The sequence below is a fragment of the Aulonocara sp. 'chitande type north' Nkhata Bay genome, linkage group LG9 (genome assembly GCF_057382095.1).
Source record: "Aulonocara sp. 'chitande type north' Nkhata Bay isolate Kocher_YH1m ecotype deep benthic linkage group LG9, A_spYH_male_GT1.1, whole genome shotgun sequence".
NCBI lineage: Eukaryota > Metazoa > Chordata > Actinopteri > Cichliformes > Cichlidae > Aulonocara > Aulonocara sp. 'chitande type north' Nkhata Bay.
Window position 1 is genome coordinate 26,177,432 of NC_141352.1, and position 17,408 is coordinate 26,194,839.

A 17,408-nucleotide genomic window follows, 5' to 3' on the forward strand; every position below is an offset into this window, starting at 1 on the left:
CTGCTTTGACCCGCTGTCACTTTCATTTGCACCAAAGCAGGTGGAATGGATTCATGATGGTTTATGCTTTTAAATGTTTAAATGTAAATGATGTATGCGGGCGTCAGAATTGAATTTTATGCAGTACTGTATGTCTACCAGCAGAGGGAGCCATAGTTCCAAGTTTGCAGTGTTTTAGAGACGTTTGAGGAGCTGAACTTTTCTCAGTTTCGAGTGTTTTCATGCAGACTCACATAAGGATCGTCCTCCTCACACTGGTCATCTGGGGCCGTGGGATCTGCCTTCAACAGCAGCTGCTGGATGGAGCCCTGGAGAGGAGAGTTCGTGTTATATTGCACGCTAATTTAATTCATTCTGTCATTAAATTTTATAGAAGCTCCGAGGACATTTTGCACGCGCGCGCACACACACACTAATTTGGTCTGTCTGCATAACAGTTTATCTGTCTCTCCTTCACTCATTAGCACGCATAATGCATACACACTGAACACATTAACACACACATTCAACACTGCTGCAAACATCTGGCTAGGAAACAGGTGCATTTCTGTATCTGCTCCAAAGACAATTTTCCCATCAACCTTAAAGCACCAGCCCATAATTTTAATATTTACTTGTGGCAAATTAACACAGAAGATTAAGCTATGTCAAATCCTTTCTGTATTTATACAATTATATAATCCTCTCATCAATTTTCTTTGTCTTAATCAAGGAGGAGGAGAGGGCTGGAGACTATCCCAGCTGTGATAGGACGAGAAGCAGGGTACACCCTGGACAGGGCTATCACTGAGGGACAGATAACCATTGCTCCACCAGGAAGGAAGTTTGAGTGCCCAGAGAGAAACCATGTAGACAAAGGGAGAACACAGAAAGTATTATATGATGGATACATTTAAAAGGCCTGTGGAAACAAGGTAGGGAATGACTCCCCCAAGACTAGCCAGTCTCTACCCCTGTGGCCCTGTGAAGTATAAGCATGTGTAGCTAATGCTGTCGTATGTCTTAAATTATTACCCAACTAATGATAATATATTGATCTTGAGCACATTTAGGCAACTAAATTGTTATTTTGATGAGAATTGAACTGAATTGAACTGAATTGAAGAGACATGTAACAGCGTTATTAGCTGAGCTATTTTAACTGGGCAACTTTTTTCTTTTGCTGTATGTGAGCTCATCCACAGTCTTGGATGGTGTCCCAGGATACTCTGGAGGCCGACAGAGGGAAACTGGAAGGTTGTGAAATAATGCAGCACATTTAAACCTTTCATTCTAAAAAAGGCTGTTTCTTTTTGGAAGTTCATGAATATTGAATTTTGGTAAGTCTCTCGTATACAGTCCATACTTGTCTGTAACCTTGAGCCAATATGTGGGATGACTCTGAAAGGTAACCTCTAGAGAAGGGTCCCATTCCCAATCCGAACTAAATTTGGTTAGAAAGAAATTTTTGGTGACCAATTTTGTCATTTTATATCATTTTAAAATGCAGGTTATGACTATTTAATGGATGGTTTTACACTTACACAGAGATAGCTGCACCTGGTTTCTTATTTTGTAAAGGGGCGCTCTGACAGCAAGGTATCCTTGCAGAACCTTGGAGGTAATGTGTGACATGTTTATGCCCTCCAAGCCCCTCGCTGGACTGTAGAGCTGTCAGCACATATAGTTGTTTTATGCTGGTCTTTGTTTTATCATGGGAAGGATACGTGTCATGCTTTCTTCTGCTGTTAGGAAACGATGATAAATTACGCTTTATGCAGATTGTGTCATTTGTGAGGTCTGCTGTAAATACTTGTAAATACTCATAAAGGAAGGAATGCAGTTTTAGAATGAACAGAAATTAGAGAACAATATAAAGGCGCACACATGTTCAGTGATTGCAGCTGATGATAAACATGTCATAATTCTGACAAGTTATCACACAGTAAGCCAAATATCCTAAGCCATTATCTACCAATGTAAGGAGCATATCAAAGGTGGTTAAAGGTGGGTTTATTTAGTTCTCGGTCAAGGACCAGTGCACTCATAGTATAACAAAAGGTCATTTAAATCAGAGTCAGTGGTCCTGTCTTCTTATTGCATCTGTAAATACTTGCTAAAGGCAATTTCAGCCAAGTTTGTTGATACTGGGATCAGGCCAGATGACAAACAGCTGTTTTTAATGGAATGAAGGACAGCCTATGAAATTTAATGGCGGCAAAGGAGTGAGAAATAGTGATATAGGGAGAAGCAGAGAGGAAGGAGAAGGAAGGGTGGATTGGAGCTGGGGATAGTGAACCAAATCAGAGACATCTGCTTGGTGCAGTAAACAACACATCTGAAACAAACAAAGAATGTGCCACGCAACCTTTTCCGCCTCCTTTAAACGACTACAACATGTGGATTTGCCCCTACATTAAAGCCACAGCCACATGGATGAATGATTTAGTCGGTTAGTTTGTAAAAAACTTTTTTGATTACGTGAATTTAAACACAGGAAAGCAGTTGGAGAATTTCTCGGCAAGTTTCTGGTTGCAGTTTTCAAATGCTCGCCACCACGCACGGCTGTCTGTAGCAGCGACAACTGAACACACAGCACATCGAACAGGTGAGCACCAGTTAGTTGTTTGTAGCAGAGCATATAATTATGGTGTAAAAAACAAGCTTTACCTACCAACCAACAAACCCACAAACAAACAAATGAACCAGTGAAAAAACCAACCTAAGTACCAGTGCACCAACAAATCAACCAACCAACCAACCAACCAAAATTGCTGCAAAGCTGCACCATTTATACTGTCTGCTTAATATATTGACTAATTGCCCTAGCCTTTCATTCCTTTAAATCCAGGTCTAGCAACTAAGCATCACAGGTGTCACCTCAGACTCATCTGAACGTTTGTAGGTCTGGGATAAACATGTGCTGCTCAAACCTTTATAGTCAGCTAGTGTTAAATTTCTGTCATAAGTCACCCTTGAAACAAAACAGACAACAGTAAACAGACATTATTCCCGGCACAAATTCAAGAAAAGTATCGCTAATGGTACACTGCAAAACAAAGCAGTACTAGCAACTTCATTTCTTAAAAATGTAAACAAAATCAGTCTAAAAGTGAGCTGAAGATGTTAGTAAATGAGGTCGGGTGCATTGAAAATGACCGATGGAAAGGAGGTCAAGCTTCAACTGGTTTCTACAGTAAATTCACAAAAGTCAGATGATTTCAACAAAAGTTTGTATAAACAGGAGTGTGGTTGTGCACTTGGCTGCTTAGTTATACAAACATTAAAACCTGTATTTCTGCTTTTTTTTGTTTGAACGTTTTGTTATTACGCTTTATCACAAGATGACTTCTTATATTTAATTATAAGTGAATAGAAATAAATATACCCTGTCTATTGACTGTAAATTAATATAGAAGTGCATCTGTGAGTGAATCACAGTGGAAAAAGTCTGATCAGTTGCTATGGAGATAAATAACTTCATGCAGCTGTTGGCATTGCACTTAATGCTTCCTCATCTATGAGAAAGTGCAAACATTGTCTGTTTGACTTCTTTTGTTAAACTGTTACTGATGTATCTTCAAAACTTCACAGTAGCTGAAGTATTTTGCAACATATCAGCTTCTAGTTTATATAGCCACGCATGCTGCATGACATGCACCATCGGGGCTGTTTATATATATTTTGAAGTCTGGTTATTGCTCACAGACAGACACTGGACTTTTCAGATGCCAGAGATGAGAAACTGTTGTGTGCCTGCAGTTACTGGCAGTCCCTGGACACTATGGCTGCCACAGGCCAAAGCATGTGAGAAGACATCCAAAAGGTCACTTTGCACTACTGTGTTAAAGGCCAACACACATTTTATGTTGCGCCCTACATGGCCTGTGGTTCAGTGAAGCCAGTTTAACATATGAGTAACTGGTTCAGCAAGGACGAAGATATTTATTTGTTTTTGTGTGTTCATGTAACGCTGTGGAGTAGTGCAGTGCTGCAAAGAGCCGCTGCTGCATCGTTTTGGTGGAGGATCAGTTTGAAAGTTGAACAGCTGGAAACAGACAGTTACTTCTGCTCCTCTTTTTCTGAGAGATGAGGAAAGAGGGAGGAGAGGATGCACGAAGAGAGCCAAGAAAGGAGTGAAAGAGTTTATTGGCAAGAGAAAGAACAACTCTGAGCCCCAAGTGGTGATATCGTCCAGCTTTATACACGCTACATAGGACTTAATTTATTCATGCTTAATTTATGCTACAGCAGTCGTGTACGTTTGCTGAGGTATTTGCTTATGGAGAGGCTATGTAGAGGGGTTTTAACCACCACAAACATGCTCCTGTGCATTGCACCAAAATCCCAACTGCACAGTGCTCGACATGGATGACGCTTTGCGTTCATTTAATGCCGATTGGTTGAGCCCAGACAGGCAATGCAGTGTTAGGAAAGTTCACCTGACACAGGAAAAGAGTGAAAAAACCTCAACAACAGAAAAAAAGAAAAGTATGGACAGTGGCTGTAATAAAAACTTTTCATCTTTTTAACACTGTTAATTAAGCTTTTTTTTGGATGTTACAACTTCAATCCACAGCTGGCTAATTGAACCACAACAACAAAAGCAAGAGTAGTTCACAGATGGTTGCACCACATTCTGTATTTCCAATACTGCCCCCATCTGACATCAGGCGCTTTTAGACAGATTGCCTGAGTACCTGCAGAGAGCTGTACAGTCAGCAATAAAGAGTTGAGAAATATCAACAACAAAAACCCACATGGCACAGACTGTTCATCAAGCAGGGCAATAACAATGACGGTAACAACAAAGTTTGTAGCTAGCCAAAGTTCTGATTGGCTAGCAGGTCTTAGCCTTAGTATCCTGATAAGATAAGATAAGATAGATCGCACAGTGGGGAAATTTGTGCGTTATTTGTGCATTATATTCAAGGTTAAAAGAAGCCTTAATTTCAGACTTCTGTGTTTTGTAATCGATTGAGTTTTAGCCTAAGAAGCAGCTGCTACAGTGAATTTGCCATTTTTTGATTGTTGCAAAGTTACTCGCATCTTCCCCAAACAATCCAACAGTTCAATCAGAGAGCAAATGTTTAAAACAAATTCTCCACTTCCATGAAACCTCGAATACAGCCAATGTGAAAGACTTTTGTCAATATTTTAATCATGGTCCTACATCACAAAGTGAAATGGCTTCAAATGTGGGTAACTATAATTTGCTAGCAACCAGTAGGCTGATATTAAACAGTGTAGATGTACAGTATGTGGCCTTAAGTTGGGTAAAATAATAGAACAGAATAGAATAGAAATTGTACGTACAATGGAATTGTGGCACAAGAAACACTGAAAGCAGAGGAACTTTTTGCTCTTTCTAAAAGTTGTTGTAATGCAGCTACACTGGCATTTTTAGTCAGGATATTACAAAAAATATTTTGTTTCCACAAGGCTTTGGCAGGATGTCAGCAGCTATGACTCATGGGATAAAACAGCAGTAATTTAGTCTCAATTAAAATGACACTGAAATTGAATTGCAGGGGAAAGAAGCCTCACATTTCTAATGGTCTATAACCCTGCATTGCCCTTAAAGCTACAATAACACCACTATAAGTCCTCCTCTATTAAATACATCACTTTATGTACTTTAGACAGCCTGAAAGGGTTGCTGGAAATCATTATTCATAAATTAAACACAGACCAAGATATACAAGATTTGAAATGATGCTAGAGCGAGGTTGCTTTACATCTAAAATGAAACTGTAGCTCCTGGTGATCTATGTACGTACGTCAGCGTTGGTTTTAAACCACAATGGGTAGGAGAAACCTAACAGATTGTTTCAGCGGTGAAATGAACTCCCCTCAGAGACCAAAAAAATTCCTGAATAAACACACTCTGCCTCCCCGGCTCATTATATTTCTTTGAAACTCTCCTCACGTTTCACAAATAAAATCTTAATGACAGAGAGCCCCCCCAAAAAAACAAAAACCCAAAAGCTGCTTTGTGATAAGGATTTCTTTCCACTGTTGTGGAAATGGAACATCTTGTAGTCTGTTCGTCTCATGAACTTGGATAAAAAAAGAATTCACGAGAACAAAAGGTTAAAAAGTGGCAAAGAAGAGGACTATATTTTGTTTTTAAAGTCACAGGTCGTGTGCTTTTCTAGTTCAGCCACCGGTCGTGGGTTGATTTATTCGGGAAAAGTACTGTTGGCATGTTTTCTAAAATGAACTTAGGTCTCTTCTTATTAAAATGTAATATTCTGACAGTTCACTGAAGATGTTTTAGATAGCTATCTTGATGACATAACAGATATTTTCTGACCCACACTAATACAAACTATTTCCCCCATAGATATGCAAAAAAAAAAAAGCTATTTTCTTCATCATATCTGCAGTCGCAATGTGATGAACAAAGCAGAATTACAAAACAAAAAATCATAGATAATGGGGACGAAAGTGCTGAAGCTTTTACTGGTTTATTTTCTTTTATAGAGCACTGCTTGCACAGGCCAGCGTTGCACATGAATTTGATTTCTCAGCACTTCTCGATAACACGTACTTGCTATAAATGCACAGGGATATTTTTAACTATCGTGAGGGATTTTAGCCTCTACCCTTTAATATTTACTATTTTTTGATTTCTCATCTTTATAGGGAAAGAATTGGCAGCCGTAATCACAGGTGCACTCAGTTTAAATCATTCAAAAATGAGACTACTAGCCCTGGTGCACATATGTAAGTAAGCAGCCTGTCATTTAGGAGCTCTCATAGGACAAAGAAGTGCTCATGAGTACACTTGGTCATTCATTCCTCGCCTCCCGTGGCAGTCGTAAAGCTGCCAACGAAGACTATTGTGTTCATTCTCAGATGTAAAGTCGGCAACTGTCCAAACACCACATTTGTTTCTGCAACTAGCTGTGGATTCAATATTCATTTCAAAGTCATTGATCCAAACCCACTGACGCTTGGGATGAGGAATAAGCACAGCAGAAATGCAGCTGTTGTACAGAGCTGACAAAAGACAGTGTAGGAAGTACCGAAGCGCTCACGTGGCTAGAAGGGACACAAACACGCACACATCGACACTTACCACAAACCTCTGCAGGCCCGTACCCCCGGCGTTCCCTACAAAGATCCCTGAGCTGGACTCGAAGGTCAGAGGCTGAGCACTCCTGATGAAGGCAACCCGGTGGTATTCCTCACAGTCCATGTAGAGGCGCACCTACGTGTTGGGACAAGTGCACATGCTTGAGCTTTAAAACCATATGAAAAAAAAGGAAAATGTAATTGTATGGAACAGATGATCTGTGCAAACATCTTTATTCCTTGCATTTAGGCACACAGTAAGTGTATGTCTGAATTTTGTGACATAATACTCACATGTAAGGTCTGAAAACGAGAAAACTATTTAGCAGCCTGTTGCCACGTTGGTGTTTTAAAACCAAATATGACAATACAGTAGCAACTTGCCAATCACAAGGTAGGCTGACCTAAAGAATATCACGCTTTATCCATTCTTTTGACTCTATTGCAGAATATAATTTACAAAAAGAGCATCACACGCAAAACAGGACTTTAAACTATAGATTGAGACCACAAACTCTGGAAAGTGTTTCCTGAGGTCACAGATAAAGATGCTGATTGATCATTTTTCCATAAACTTTTATATCTCAGACTTTGTTTTAGAAACATGAGTCACCCCCTGCTGGCCATAAGAAATAATGCAGGTTTAAGATGCTTGTGACTCAGACCTTGAAGGTATATCTACCTTATATATAGTGTCTATGTGCAGAAAGGAATTGGATTTATCCACAAAGTGCAATGAAGCGCAGATGCACAGCAGTCACACAGCTCAGTTTCAAATAGCTTGGCCACAAAGAAAGAAAGGCGAGGTTATGTTACAAATCAAGTTGCCAAATCCCACTTTAACATAGCATAGAGTACACCAAGAGATAATTAGCATAACATCTTTAATCACCTCTGAGCCCTGCACAGTGAGTGTAAACCTCGCCCATCTTCCTGTCAGGTCACCCATTTTGAATGAAGCAGCTTCCTGGGTGCGGCCTCTTGTTTCTGCGTCGGTGTAGTACAGTACGACTCTCTGGGAGCCATCCTCCACTTCAGACAAAGCCACACCTAATTGTACAATCTGAAGAACATAAAACATGTAGAAAAGCTTTAATATTTTCCTGGAAGGGAGCAAAAAACAAAGAAGAGACGTGGTGAACAGTGTCCTCACTTTCTGATATGCATCGGTGATGGCGAACAGCACGCCGCCTTGCCGGGTGGTCGGTTTGGCTGTGACTGTGATGGCAAAGTCGTGATAGAACGGATCGGGGATGAATGACTTTGTAAGCCGCCCCACGTTGGCCTCCGGGCCGAAGCTGTAAGCGGGGTAACCCTCGAAGCCTGTGACGAAGGAGACGGAGGGAGGGAGGGGAATGCCAATTAACTCTGTCAGGTCCAAAGCTCCTCGAGGACCGCGGTCTGCAATAGACGGGCAGAAAGGAGGAAGAATCTTGTTAGAGGAGGGAAAAAATATAATACTCATCCAAAAAAACAACAACCCCAAAACAAAACAAGAATTAACACAAACTGATGTCAGGAAATTCAGTCCAGGACAAACACGGAAACACTACCTGCGTCTAATTACTTCATATATAGGTAAGAGAGATCTGTGAGCAAATAACTGTGTTTATATACAAACACACACAAAAGCTCGCAACACTGAAATTCATTCTCTAAACATTTGTATGCAAACGCTGATCAAAAACACTCACAAACATCACTGGAAATAATAAGAGATGAGACACTCCAGCTTCTGGCACCTAGTCCTTGACAAAATAATCAAGCTGCCATGTGTTATTTGGTGTGCTTTGTGTTTTGATGGGTGCTTGAAGGTGATTGAGTACACAGTCCATAGAGGGCAGGAGGCTAGTGGCAGTCTACAGCTCATATTTACTTCTGGGCCCCCTAGTGGGTTAATCCACTGGGGTCAGAGAGAAATGTTGCTCTAGAAATCCAAGCATTCCACAGCTGTGGACAGAGAGTGTAGGTGTGCTACACTCATCGAGTGTCATCTTTCGGCTGCCGAGACCACTGAAAAGATAAATGTATAAAAATAATAATTGATGTACAGAAAAGTCGTCTGTTTCAAGCCTTCTAACGTTTGTCTTGAAACATTTTGGAGTTTGTCAGACATAACCGATAAAGTTTGAGAAGGAGCTTCCATCCTAACCATCATTATCATAGCTGCACAGTATTCATGCATGCAGGACTCTGCCACAATGTGTGTGGTGACTAACCCCCCTCCCCACCGAATAACATGAAAACCTATTTAGCAAACGCTCACAACGCTCTCCCTTTGTCACAAATGTGCAGGCCGTCTCCCCCACACCTGGTTCTCTTTAGTAGGAAGACCCTAGGAACAATCGTCTGTTCTTTCAGTACGTATGGGCAACGGGATATAGAGCTTGGGCATCTGGAAGGCATTAAGCAAAACTAATACACACATGCTGTGCGGTGGCAGCTCCTGTAAATTAGACGTACCGTGTGGCGTGTGTACGTCTGTGTGCAGAGGAGCGGCAAAGACAAAAGAGGGGGGAAAGAGAAAGAGAGGCCGAGACAGCGAGTGCAAGCATCAAGTCTTCCACAAGCATGATGTGTGCGTGCCCGTGTGTGGCCAGTAAATCTCCCCGCTGGAGGCCAGGCACACTTCTTCCCCCTCCTTCATTAATTGGATTGAAACTGCTACAGACTGTGGCAATTAAAAAATAACAGCGAAGAGGAACCCACACCACTCTCCTGTGTAATGCCCACTGCAGCCAAGCTCTGTAATTTCACTACCAGGTTAGAGTTACTTTTACTGAAATGGGATACAAAAGTTGGTCTCCTCTTTTTTCCACCATTTCCTCAAAGATCTTTATCTTCACACAAAGTCAAAATATGCCATTTCAGATTTTCTTGACTTTGTGTGAGTCGAAGATTGGAAAACTTAGCCGATTTCTCATACAATAGTGACATGTAAATCCCAAGCCATGCCCTAAAATGTAACCTGCTTTGTCATTATTGCACACTGGAGTTGTCATTAGGCAACCAGAAGACTAACAAAATATCACCCCATGTCCATCTTTCATATACAGTCTATGATGTCATTGTAGTTTTATCATTACTAGATTCCTACACCAGCAAAGCCAAAAGGCATCTAAGTAATCTGATTGCATTGTAATGTAAGATTGTTTGGTGCATCCCAACTCACTAAACAATGTCAGCGTGTACAGCGTGTTAAGAGGACTTTAACTCGGGAAGCTGTAATTATTAAGCTGATACATTTTAATTCAAGAAAGCTTAAACAAGCACGGAGAAATATTTTCCAAGTATTCTTTGACCAATTTCTTATTCCAAAAAGATCCTTGGAATCAGAAAATCAGTGACTGGATTGTTGGCTGCTTCATCTCCAGACGTGAACATTGCTCTATATCTTCTCTCTGTTGTCAGCGGTTAAACTTCACCAAAGAACTTCTGCCAAAATTCCCACAGAGCTGCCTGTCACTCGCTGTGTCTTTTGCCCGAGAGTGACTTCACTGCAGATGTTCCTCCACTAGGTCAGACAGCTGGACAGATCACCATGGAAATGTGACTACACTCGCTGTGTTAGCTCTAGTTCTCATGATGCAGCAGGACCCTGTGATTGTACTGGGTCATGCATGATCCCAGTGCCACATTTGTAAGCCGGCAGCTGATCGTGTCAAAGGAATATTCATATCTGTGAATAAGTAAAGTAGAGCAGTGAAAATTTAAAACATCCCAGAGCAAAAAAAAGATGTCAGCTGCGAGAACCTTGTGACTAATTCTGGTCAGGGTGTGACTCTTCTCAGACTAATCTGCTTTGGCTCAGTCTGAGCACCATCTGTACTGGAACAGGGCACGAGAATGAGAGCAGAGGAAGGCTCAGGAGATACAGTACGAGTCCTCCAGCTAGCTAGCATTCACAGTAATAACTTCAAGGTGTATAAATGAACTACAGTGGTGCCACATGACTGAGTCACTGAGGAATAGTACTGGGTTTAGTCAGGTGAACTCCCCTTTCTTAAGAAAAAGGGAGGGAATTAGGAAGAAAATGAAAATGAAAGCAAATGTTATTAATTTCACAAGATACTGTTTGCTCACAGTGCTTCTAAACAACTGGGTTTAAATGTAATAAAGTGACAGACTTTATATTATATTTCCAGTTTAGGATTTCACGTGTGTGTTTGATGTGTGTGTATCTTTTCTGTGTGTTTACAGAGAAGCTTGTGTTTGCATGTCTGCTTTCTGTCCAAATGAGCAACGCTCTATCCAAACACTGCTATCTCTGCAAGACAGAGAATGAGTCTGCCTCTGAATAGAAGAAAGTGTCTTTAAGAGTGACTTCAAACTCATGAGAAATGTTGGCATCTTCCACAAAATTATGGCTTGGATAACAATGTCACATCGCTGGCGCAAGCCATACTTGCAAGGCAGCTGTATGATTGTGTCAGATTTTTCTGCCATTTCAATGATATATCAACCTGACACAGATTATATTCAGGGAAATGTTTCAATAGTTTCATGGAAAAACTGAAGAATTCTGATTTCTTTGTTCTGGATTTTGGCTTCTTCTCCTACACCAGTGCTGATGTGGAGGTTCTGTGTGCAGTGCTGGTATTCATGGTGCAGAGCTTTGGTGCATAACAGTGATGCCACCAGTGGAGCAGGCATAAATGAACCCACTGTATCTGGGATGGGAGCTGGGATAATCAGCACATGTCCTTGTGGTGTGTTTGGAAAGGGGGGGAAAAAAGGGACTGCATCCATCCTTTCATAACTTATAACTTGACTTACAAGTAACAAATCAATAACCAGCTACTCGTCCATGGGTGACTCCAACTTCACCATCTTAAACAAGTTAACTAACTATTAGACATATGCTCCACTTGCTACAGGCTTTGGTTGGTGCATGCTTGCAGCAGATCTCCAGAGCAGATGGAGGACTACTGTTGCTAGTTGCATTGCATGATTGTGGCAATATGTCTGTGGCAAAAGAAATAAAAAAAGACCAAAAAATAACAAGACATGTGACTTCTTCCTCATAATTGTGTTTTAAGACACAGGACTCATAATAATCAGTAAGAGAGTAACAAATTCCACAGGCTGAAAATGAAAATAAAGGCAACCGTACATGTATCTGTGCAACTAGTCTTCTTATTAGAGAAAAGCCCTCGCCATACTGGACCCAAAATAGAGCAATGCTTTACTAAATCACTTGAGTGCACATGTGGGTAGCGTGTCCATGTCCGCAGTGATTGTTTCTGGTGTGTACGAGATTAGAGGATGAAATATGGTTAGGGGGCCATAGCTGGTTTTCATACCAAATGTATAATCTGTATTTCAAAGTTAAAACTATTTATTAGTGGCAGTTTATTTTATACGATCAGGAAAGCACACAGTACAATAATATAGTCTTTTCTCCTAAGTGAATTTGCTGCTTGAATCCAAATATCCATGTCATGTCATGGAGATTTTGATATTTTAATATGGGGGCAGCATGGCGGCGCCGTGGTTAGCACCGTTGCCTCACAGCAAGAAATTCCTTGGGTCAAATCCACCATCTGGCCTTTCTGTGTGGAGTCTGCATCTTCTCCTTGTGTCTGTATTGGTTTGTTCGGCTGCTCCGGCTTCCTCCCACAGTCCAATGATATGCATGGGGTTAGGTTAATTGGTGATTATGAATTTGCCATAGTGTGAATGATTGTCTGTCTCTCTGTCTTAGCCATGTGACAAGCAGGTGACCTGTCCACGATGAACCCCGCCTGTCACCCTGCGGCAGCTAGGATAGACTCCAGCCCTCTCTATCCCCTGTGACCCTGAACTGGATAAGCGGAAGAAAATGGACTGATGGATGGAAATCAAAATATGCAAATAGGAGTCCATCTGAATAAAAACTGATGAAATTAAACCACAGATCTCTGCAAAAGTTAATGAAACACTCCAAGTAACGCTTTGTGCTTCTTTTTTTCTTAAACTGATGCCATCTGTTTAATAAATCACACATTTACACACAGACTCTCATAATTATGTAAAAATCCCCTTAAAGCCAACTTTCACACCTCTTCTATAATATAATGGGGTCAGGGCACTTCCATCACCCACAGCTAGACAAATAACAGCAAACACTGGAACACTCTCACACTGACAAAATACATTGTGGGTGGGTGGATGCACCTTGAAATGGTTCTTTTTATTTTCTTAGGAGTCACAAAAATTTGGTGATGATGGATACAGTCTGAATGATGCCAGTCAAAGTTAATCAGCTGTCAGTTAGTCTGCGACGGTTTGAAATGAGCTGTCACATCTGATCCAGGACTTTAGAATCTAATCAAACCACTCAAATCTTTTCACATGCTATGACAGGAACCTCACCAGATCAGACACATATTATATATGTGCACAAAATCTTCTCTCAGCACAATGATCCCATGACAAATACTCAAACCTTATGCAACCACTTAGAGATGAAAGGCGTTGCTGTTACACAGCAACTTCTCTGTGGCTTGGAGTCACAACACATCTCACAGAACACTCATCTCTCCCTGACTCGAGCTCGCCTTGAAATCATTTTAACCCTTCACTTTTCCACACACCTTTTAGCTTTAATGAGTCGCACTGTTACTCAGAGAAAGGCTCATACAATCCCAGCGAGAGTCCTCTCTCACCAGCAGAGTTTTAAACATTAAATATCTGATTTTCCTCTAAATGAAAGGAAGACAGCTGCTAACAATTTTGTCATCAACAAAAAAAATCTAGAGCCAAAAAAATATTAAAGTGAATGACGGCTAATTCAAAAGATATGAAATCAACTGCAGATATGCATGACTGGTAATTGTTGTAAAAGTTTGTTTGTCATATTTCCAGCTTTAGTGCTTGGGTTTGATTTAATGCTCAGATCAGATTTTGCTGCTCACGTTGATTTGTGGTCATTGTCAGATTCCAGTGTTAACCAGTCACAGTCCTGAACTGACCAACATGAGCAACAAGACAACTTCTCCTGCTTTATGCTGTTGTACACACATAAACACACAGGCCACTGAAGGTTTCCAGTTGATGTGCAGCAGAAGCCATGGCAGAGAGGACGAGGATAGAGAAAGACAGCCCTTTAATGAAGGCTTTTTTATGGAGCAATGGCTGCTTCTTCTGGATGGGTGTATGTGTGGATGCAGAGGGAAGAGCCAGGAGGTTTTGGATCATGATCTGATTGGCTTTGCTGAAACTGATTTCATCCAAAATTTAAGGATGTGAAGGAGCACTTAACTACATCTATCTACATAAGTCTCCTGGCAAGGCTGTTCGGTTAAGCGAGTGACATAAAAGTCAAATGAATTCTGATTTTCAGATTTAAAAAAACATTTTGAAAAAGTGTCACATATAAGGATCAAATTCAGGCCCTAGAGAAACATTCTCTCTTTCTTTTTTATGGACTCTGACAGTTACTTAAAAACTGTTTGATTCGGAAAAGGGGTATAAAAAATTCCCAGATAAACATGAATTTCCATTATTTTTCCACACTACAAGTGGTTGGGCCTCCTAGATATAATGAAGACCACCCACATGCAGTGGATTTATATTTAGTTTCAGACAACTCGATCAGTTTCCTACAATCTCATTTTGAAACGATGAGATGTTGATGAGAGCCAGTTAGCTCTGGTTGTTCCCGTCTTGTGTTTCCCTACAAGCAGGCTGCTCGGGATGTTGTGGCGGTCCTTGATAAAACCTAGATATCAGCTGGTCTTTGTTTTTCTCTGGCTATCCAATCGTACTGCAGCTGAAGGGCAACTCTAACCAAAGACTGAAAAAAAGTGCAGATCTGTTACCACGACACTGAGTTCACTGATGCTGCTGCTAGCACAACAAGGAGTACTATCACCAGACAGACAGCTGGAGCTTGTCAGAGGGAGGAGGAGCTCACTGGGAAGGTGGTTGAGTGCTAATCCATCGCTCATTGTCACAAATATAAAGTGTGGTTTGGCCACCTTTTAAGTCATGATTTCCCTCTCTGTCTTGCTAGATAAAAAAAAGTCACATCTCACATCCTTTCATTCAAAAGTATCACAACTTTTAAATGATGTCAGCCATGCTGTGAGAAATACAAAATCTCTGAGACTACACAGCACTGCCAGGTGTGAGACCAGGTCAGTGTCACTATTAAGAAAAACGCAGCAGAAATGAGTCAATAGATCTTGTTTAGGGTGGTGTTGGAAATAAAGACACTTCTCTCTTTATCAACATCTGACACAGAGAATAAGCCTGCATGTGTGTGGAAGCGTGTCTCTCTTGATTTTAGACATTGCACTTTGCTTTTTGTAACATTTATGTTTGTAATCCTCGAAAAAGGGCACATCCTGTTGTTCATTCCACCAAATCTAATTGTCATGCTCGAATTATTTATTTTTAAAGACTTTGTGACCTCCACATTCTCCCTCAAATCCCTTGAATGACACGCTCATGTTCTTGTGGGTTTATGAGACATAACTCCAAAGAATGAGGTAGAAAGTGATAAGCGTGTCGTGGACATGTGGCTGTCGTGTTTAAGGAGAAATGTGAGGTTCGTATGTCTCAGGAATGAAGTAGCACCTGCATGTGTGGCTCTCCTGTATGTTAGGAATGTGATGCTCAGGAAAAAGGAGGCCTGTGTGCACAGGAACAGACTAATGCACAAAGAATGCCTCAAAGTCAGCAAGCTACCAGATTTGTTCAATTCAGTGCGGCATTTCAGACGAGGTTTATCCGAAACAGACAGCTTGTGGTCGATAATGCATCTTTATTTATTGATCCCAGAGGGGAAACGGATTACACGGTGTTGCAAGCACCTCGCTGCAGCAACCGAACCACAAGCCACACATGGAGACAATACTGTGAAGATTATGATTTGTATGGGAAAATGTCTCCTACTGTTTAAAGTCTGGATTCACCCAAATATTGGGAAAAGTCTTTCAAATGCTATTTAGCCACAAAGATATAGGCTTGGTTTCTGTCTATTGTAGAGCCAAACCGAATCTTGTTTGATGCACTAAAACGAAGAAATGTGTTTCAGTGTCAGTGTTCTGTAATCCCGTTTTCCTTCTGTACATTACTGCAGGTATAAAGTCAGGATTGCAACAGAGCACTGTAAATTCCCCCTAGATAAACCATGAGGGAGCACAGTTACAATAGAGTCCTTCATATATTCAGAAAGGCAAACAGACATCACAGCCAAACGCGGTTTCCAAAGGGGGGATTTACCTCTTACAGCTTTAATGTACAGCAGAGGCATGAAAGGAGCTTGTTCCCAGCCCCCCAAAATGTCAGGATGACCAGGGAGTTTTCTTCATCTAAAGAGACTTTTGCAAAAGTTACCAACCTTTGCAAAAGACGAAATCACACGACATAAACTATTGAAAATGTGTAATATTTAATGTTTTGACTTTTTTCCAAGTTATGATGACAAGCAGTTTGCTCCAGCTGTCCTCAAAGTGGCAAGATATTTTCCACAATAAAGCCAACAATGAGTTCATGCTCTAATAGCCCCTGAAAAAAGGACATCAACAGCACAGCTGATTATCCTATAAAATGGAAACAGCTTTTACAGCCATTTAAATTTCAGCAGCTTGTAAGACGAACCAGATGGTTTACAGGAATCGGAATAAATCGTGGCATCCACGCTCATGGAAAAGAGCCATGTGCGTATCTACTGGTATTTTAATTATATATGAAAAAACCTTTACACCGTTGCTTCCCTTATTAAGACTCCATTTGATCACTTTTATTAACATACAGGACTGTACAGTGGAGCCAGCCTCCACCAGACAAGTGAGAGAATCGGACAGCAAAATTATTAGGCAATTTCCTGTTCAGATTTTTGGAAACTTTTGAAATAACAGAGGAAACAGGATGCAACACGCGTTGCCTGATATTGAGTAAACGAGCTGCAATTCCCTATCAGTGGCTGATTACATGCACAAAGTACTCATGTTGCAGCTGCGCAGGAAATAAACTTCAGTAATCCAGCTGGAGAAGAAACAAAATGACCTGCCTACACAAATTTATTGTTACCAGTAATCATATCCAAATATTGTGTGCAGAATTTCATAACAAATCAGTTTTCCATGACCCATTATCTTCTTGGCTTGGCATCTAAAACAAAACCTCTGCCCACATCCTCAGATAAGTCCTGCTCAGAGCTTCGGCCATCACTGGTACTTTGGTGCAGTCTGAATGGTCTCGGTATGCAGGCATAAGCTGCTAGTTCCCATGAGTGATAAAGGAGAATCCATCCTTCTGTTTTTTTTCTGCTTATCCAATTCAGGATCATGGTTGGCTGGAGCCTATACCAGCTGTCATAGGGCAAGAGATACTCCCTGGACAGGTCGTCAGTCTATTGA

General features: G+C 40.9%; 1 protein-coding gene across 2 annotated transcripts in view; it reads right to left on the minus strand.

Annotated features, from left to right (window-relative positions):
* Positions 1-17,408, minus strand: part of LOC147322256 (collagen alpha-1(XV) chain-like) — a 59,671-nt gene that overhangs the window by 20,462 nt on the left and 21,801 nt on the right. For both annotated transcript variants that reach the window (XM_086306738.1, XM_086306737.1), the window contains exons 3-6: positions 8,213-8,460; positions 7,952-8,122; positions 7,064-7,195; positions 234-308 (exon numbers count right to left, since the gene is read on the minus strand). In XM_086306738.1, coding sequence (XP_086162864.1) covers positions 234-308; positions 7,064-7,195; positions 7,952-8,122; positions 8,213-8,460 — 626 coding nt within the window. The remainder of the gene's footprint in view (positions 1-233; positions 309-7,063; positions 7,196-7,951; positions 8,123-8,212; positions 8,461-17,408) is intronic.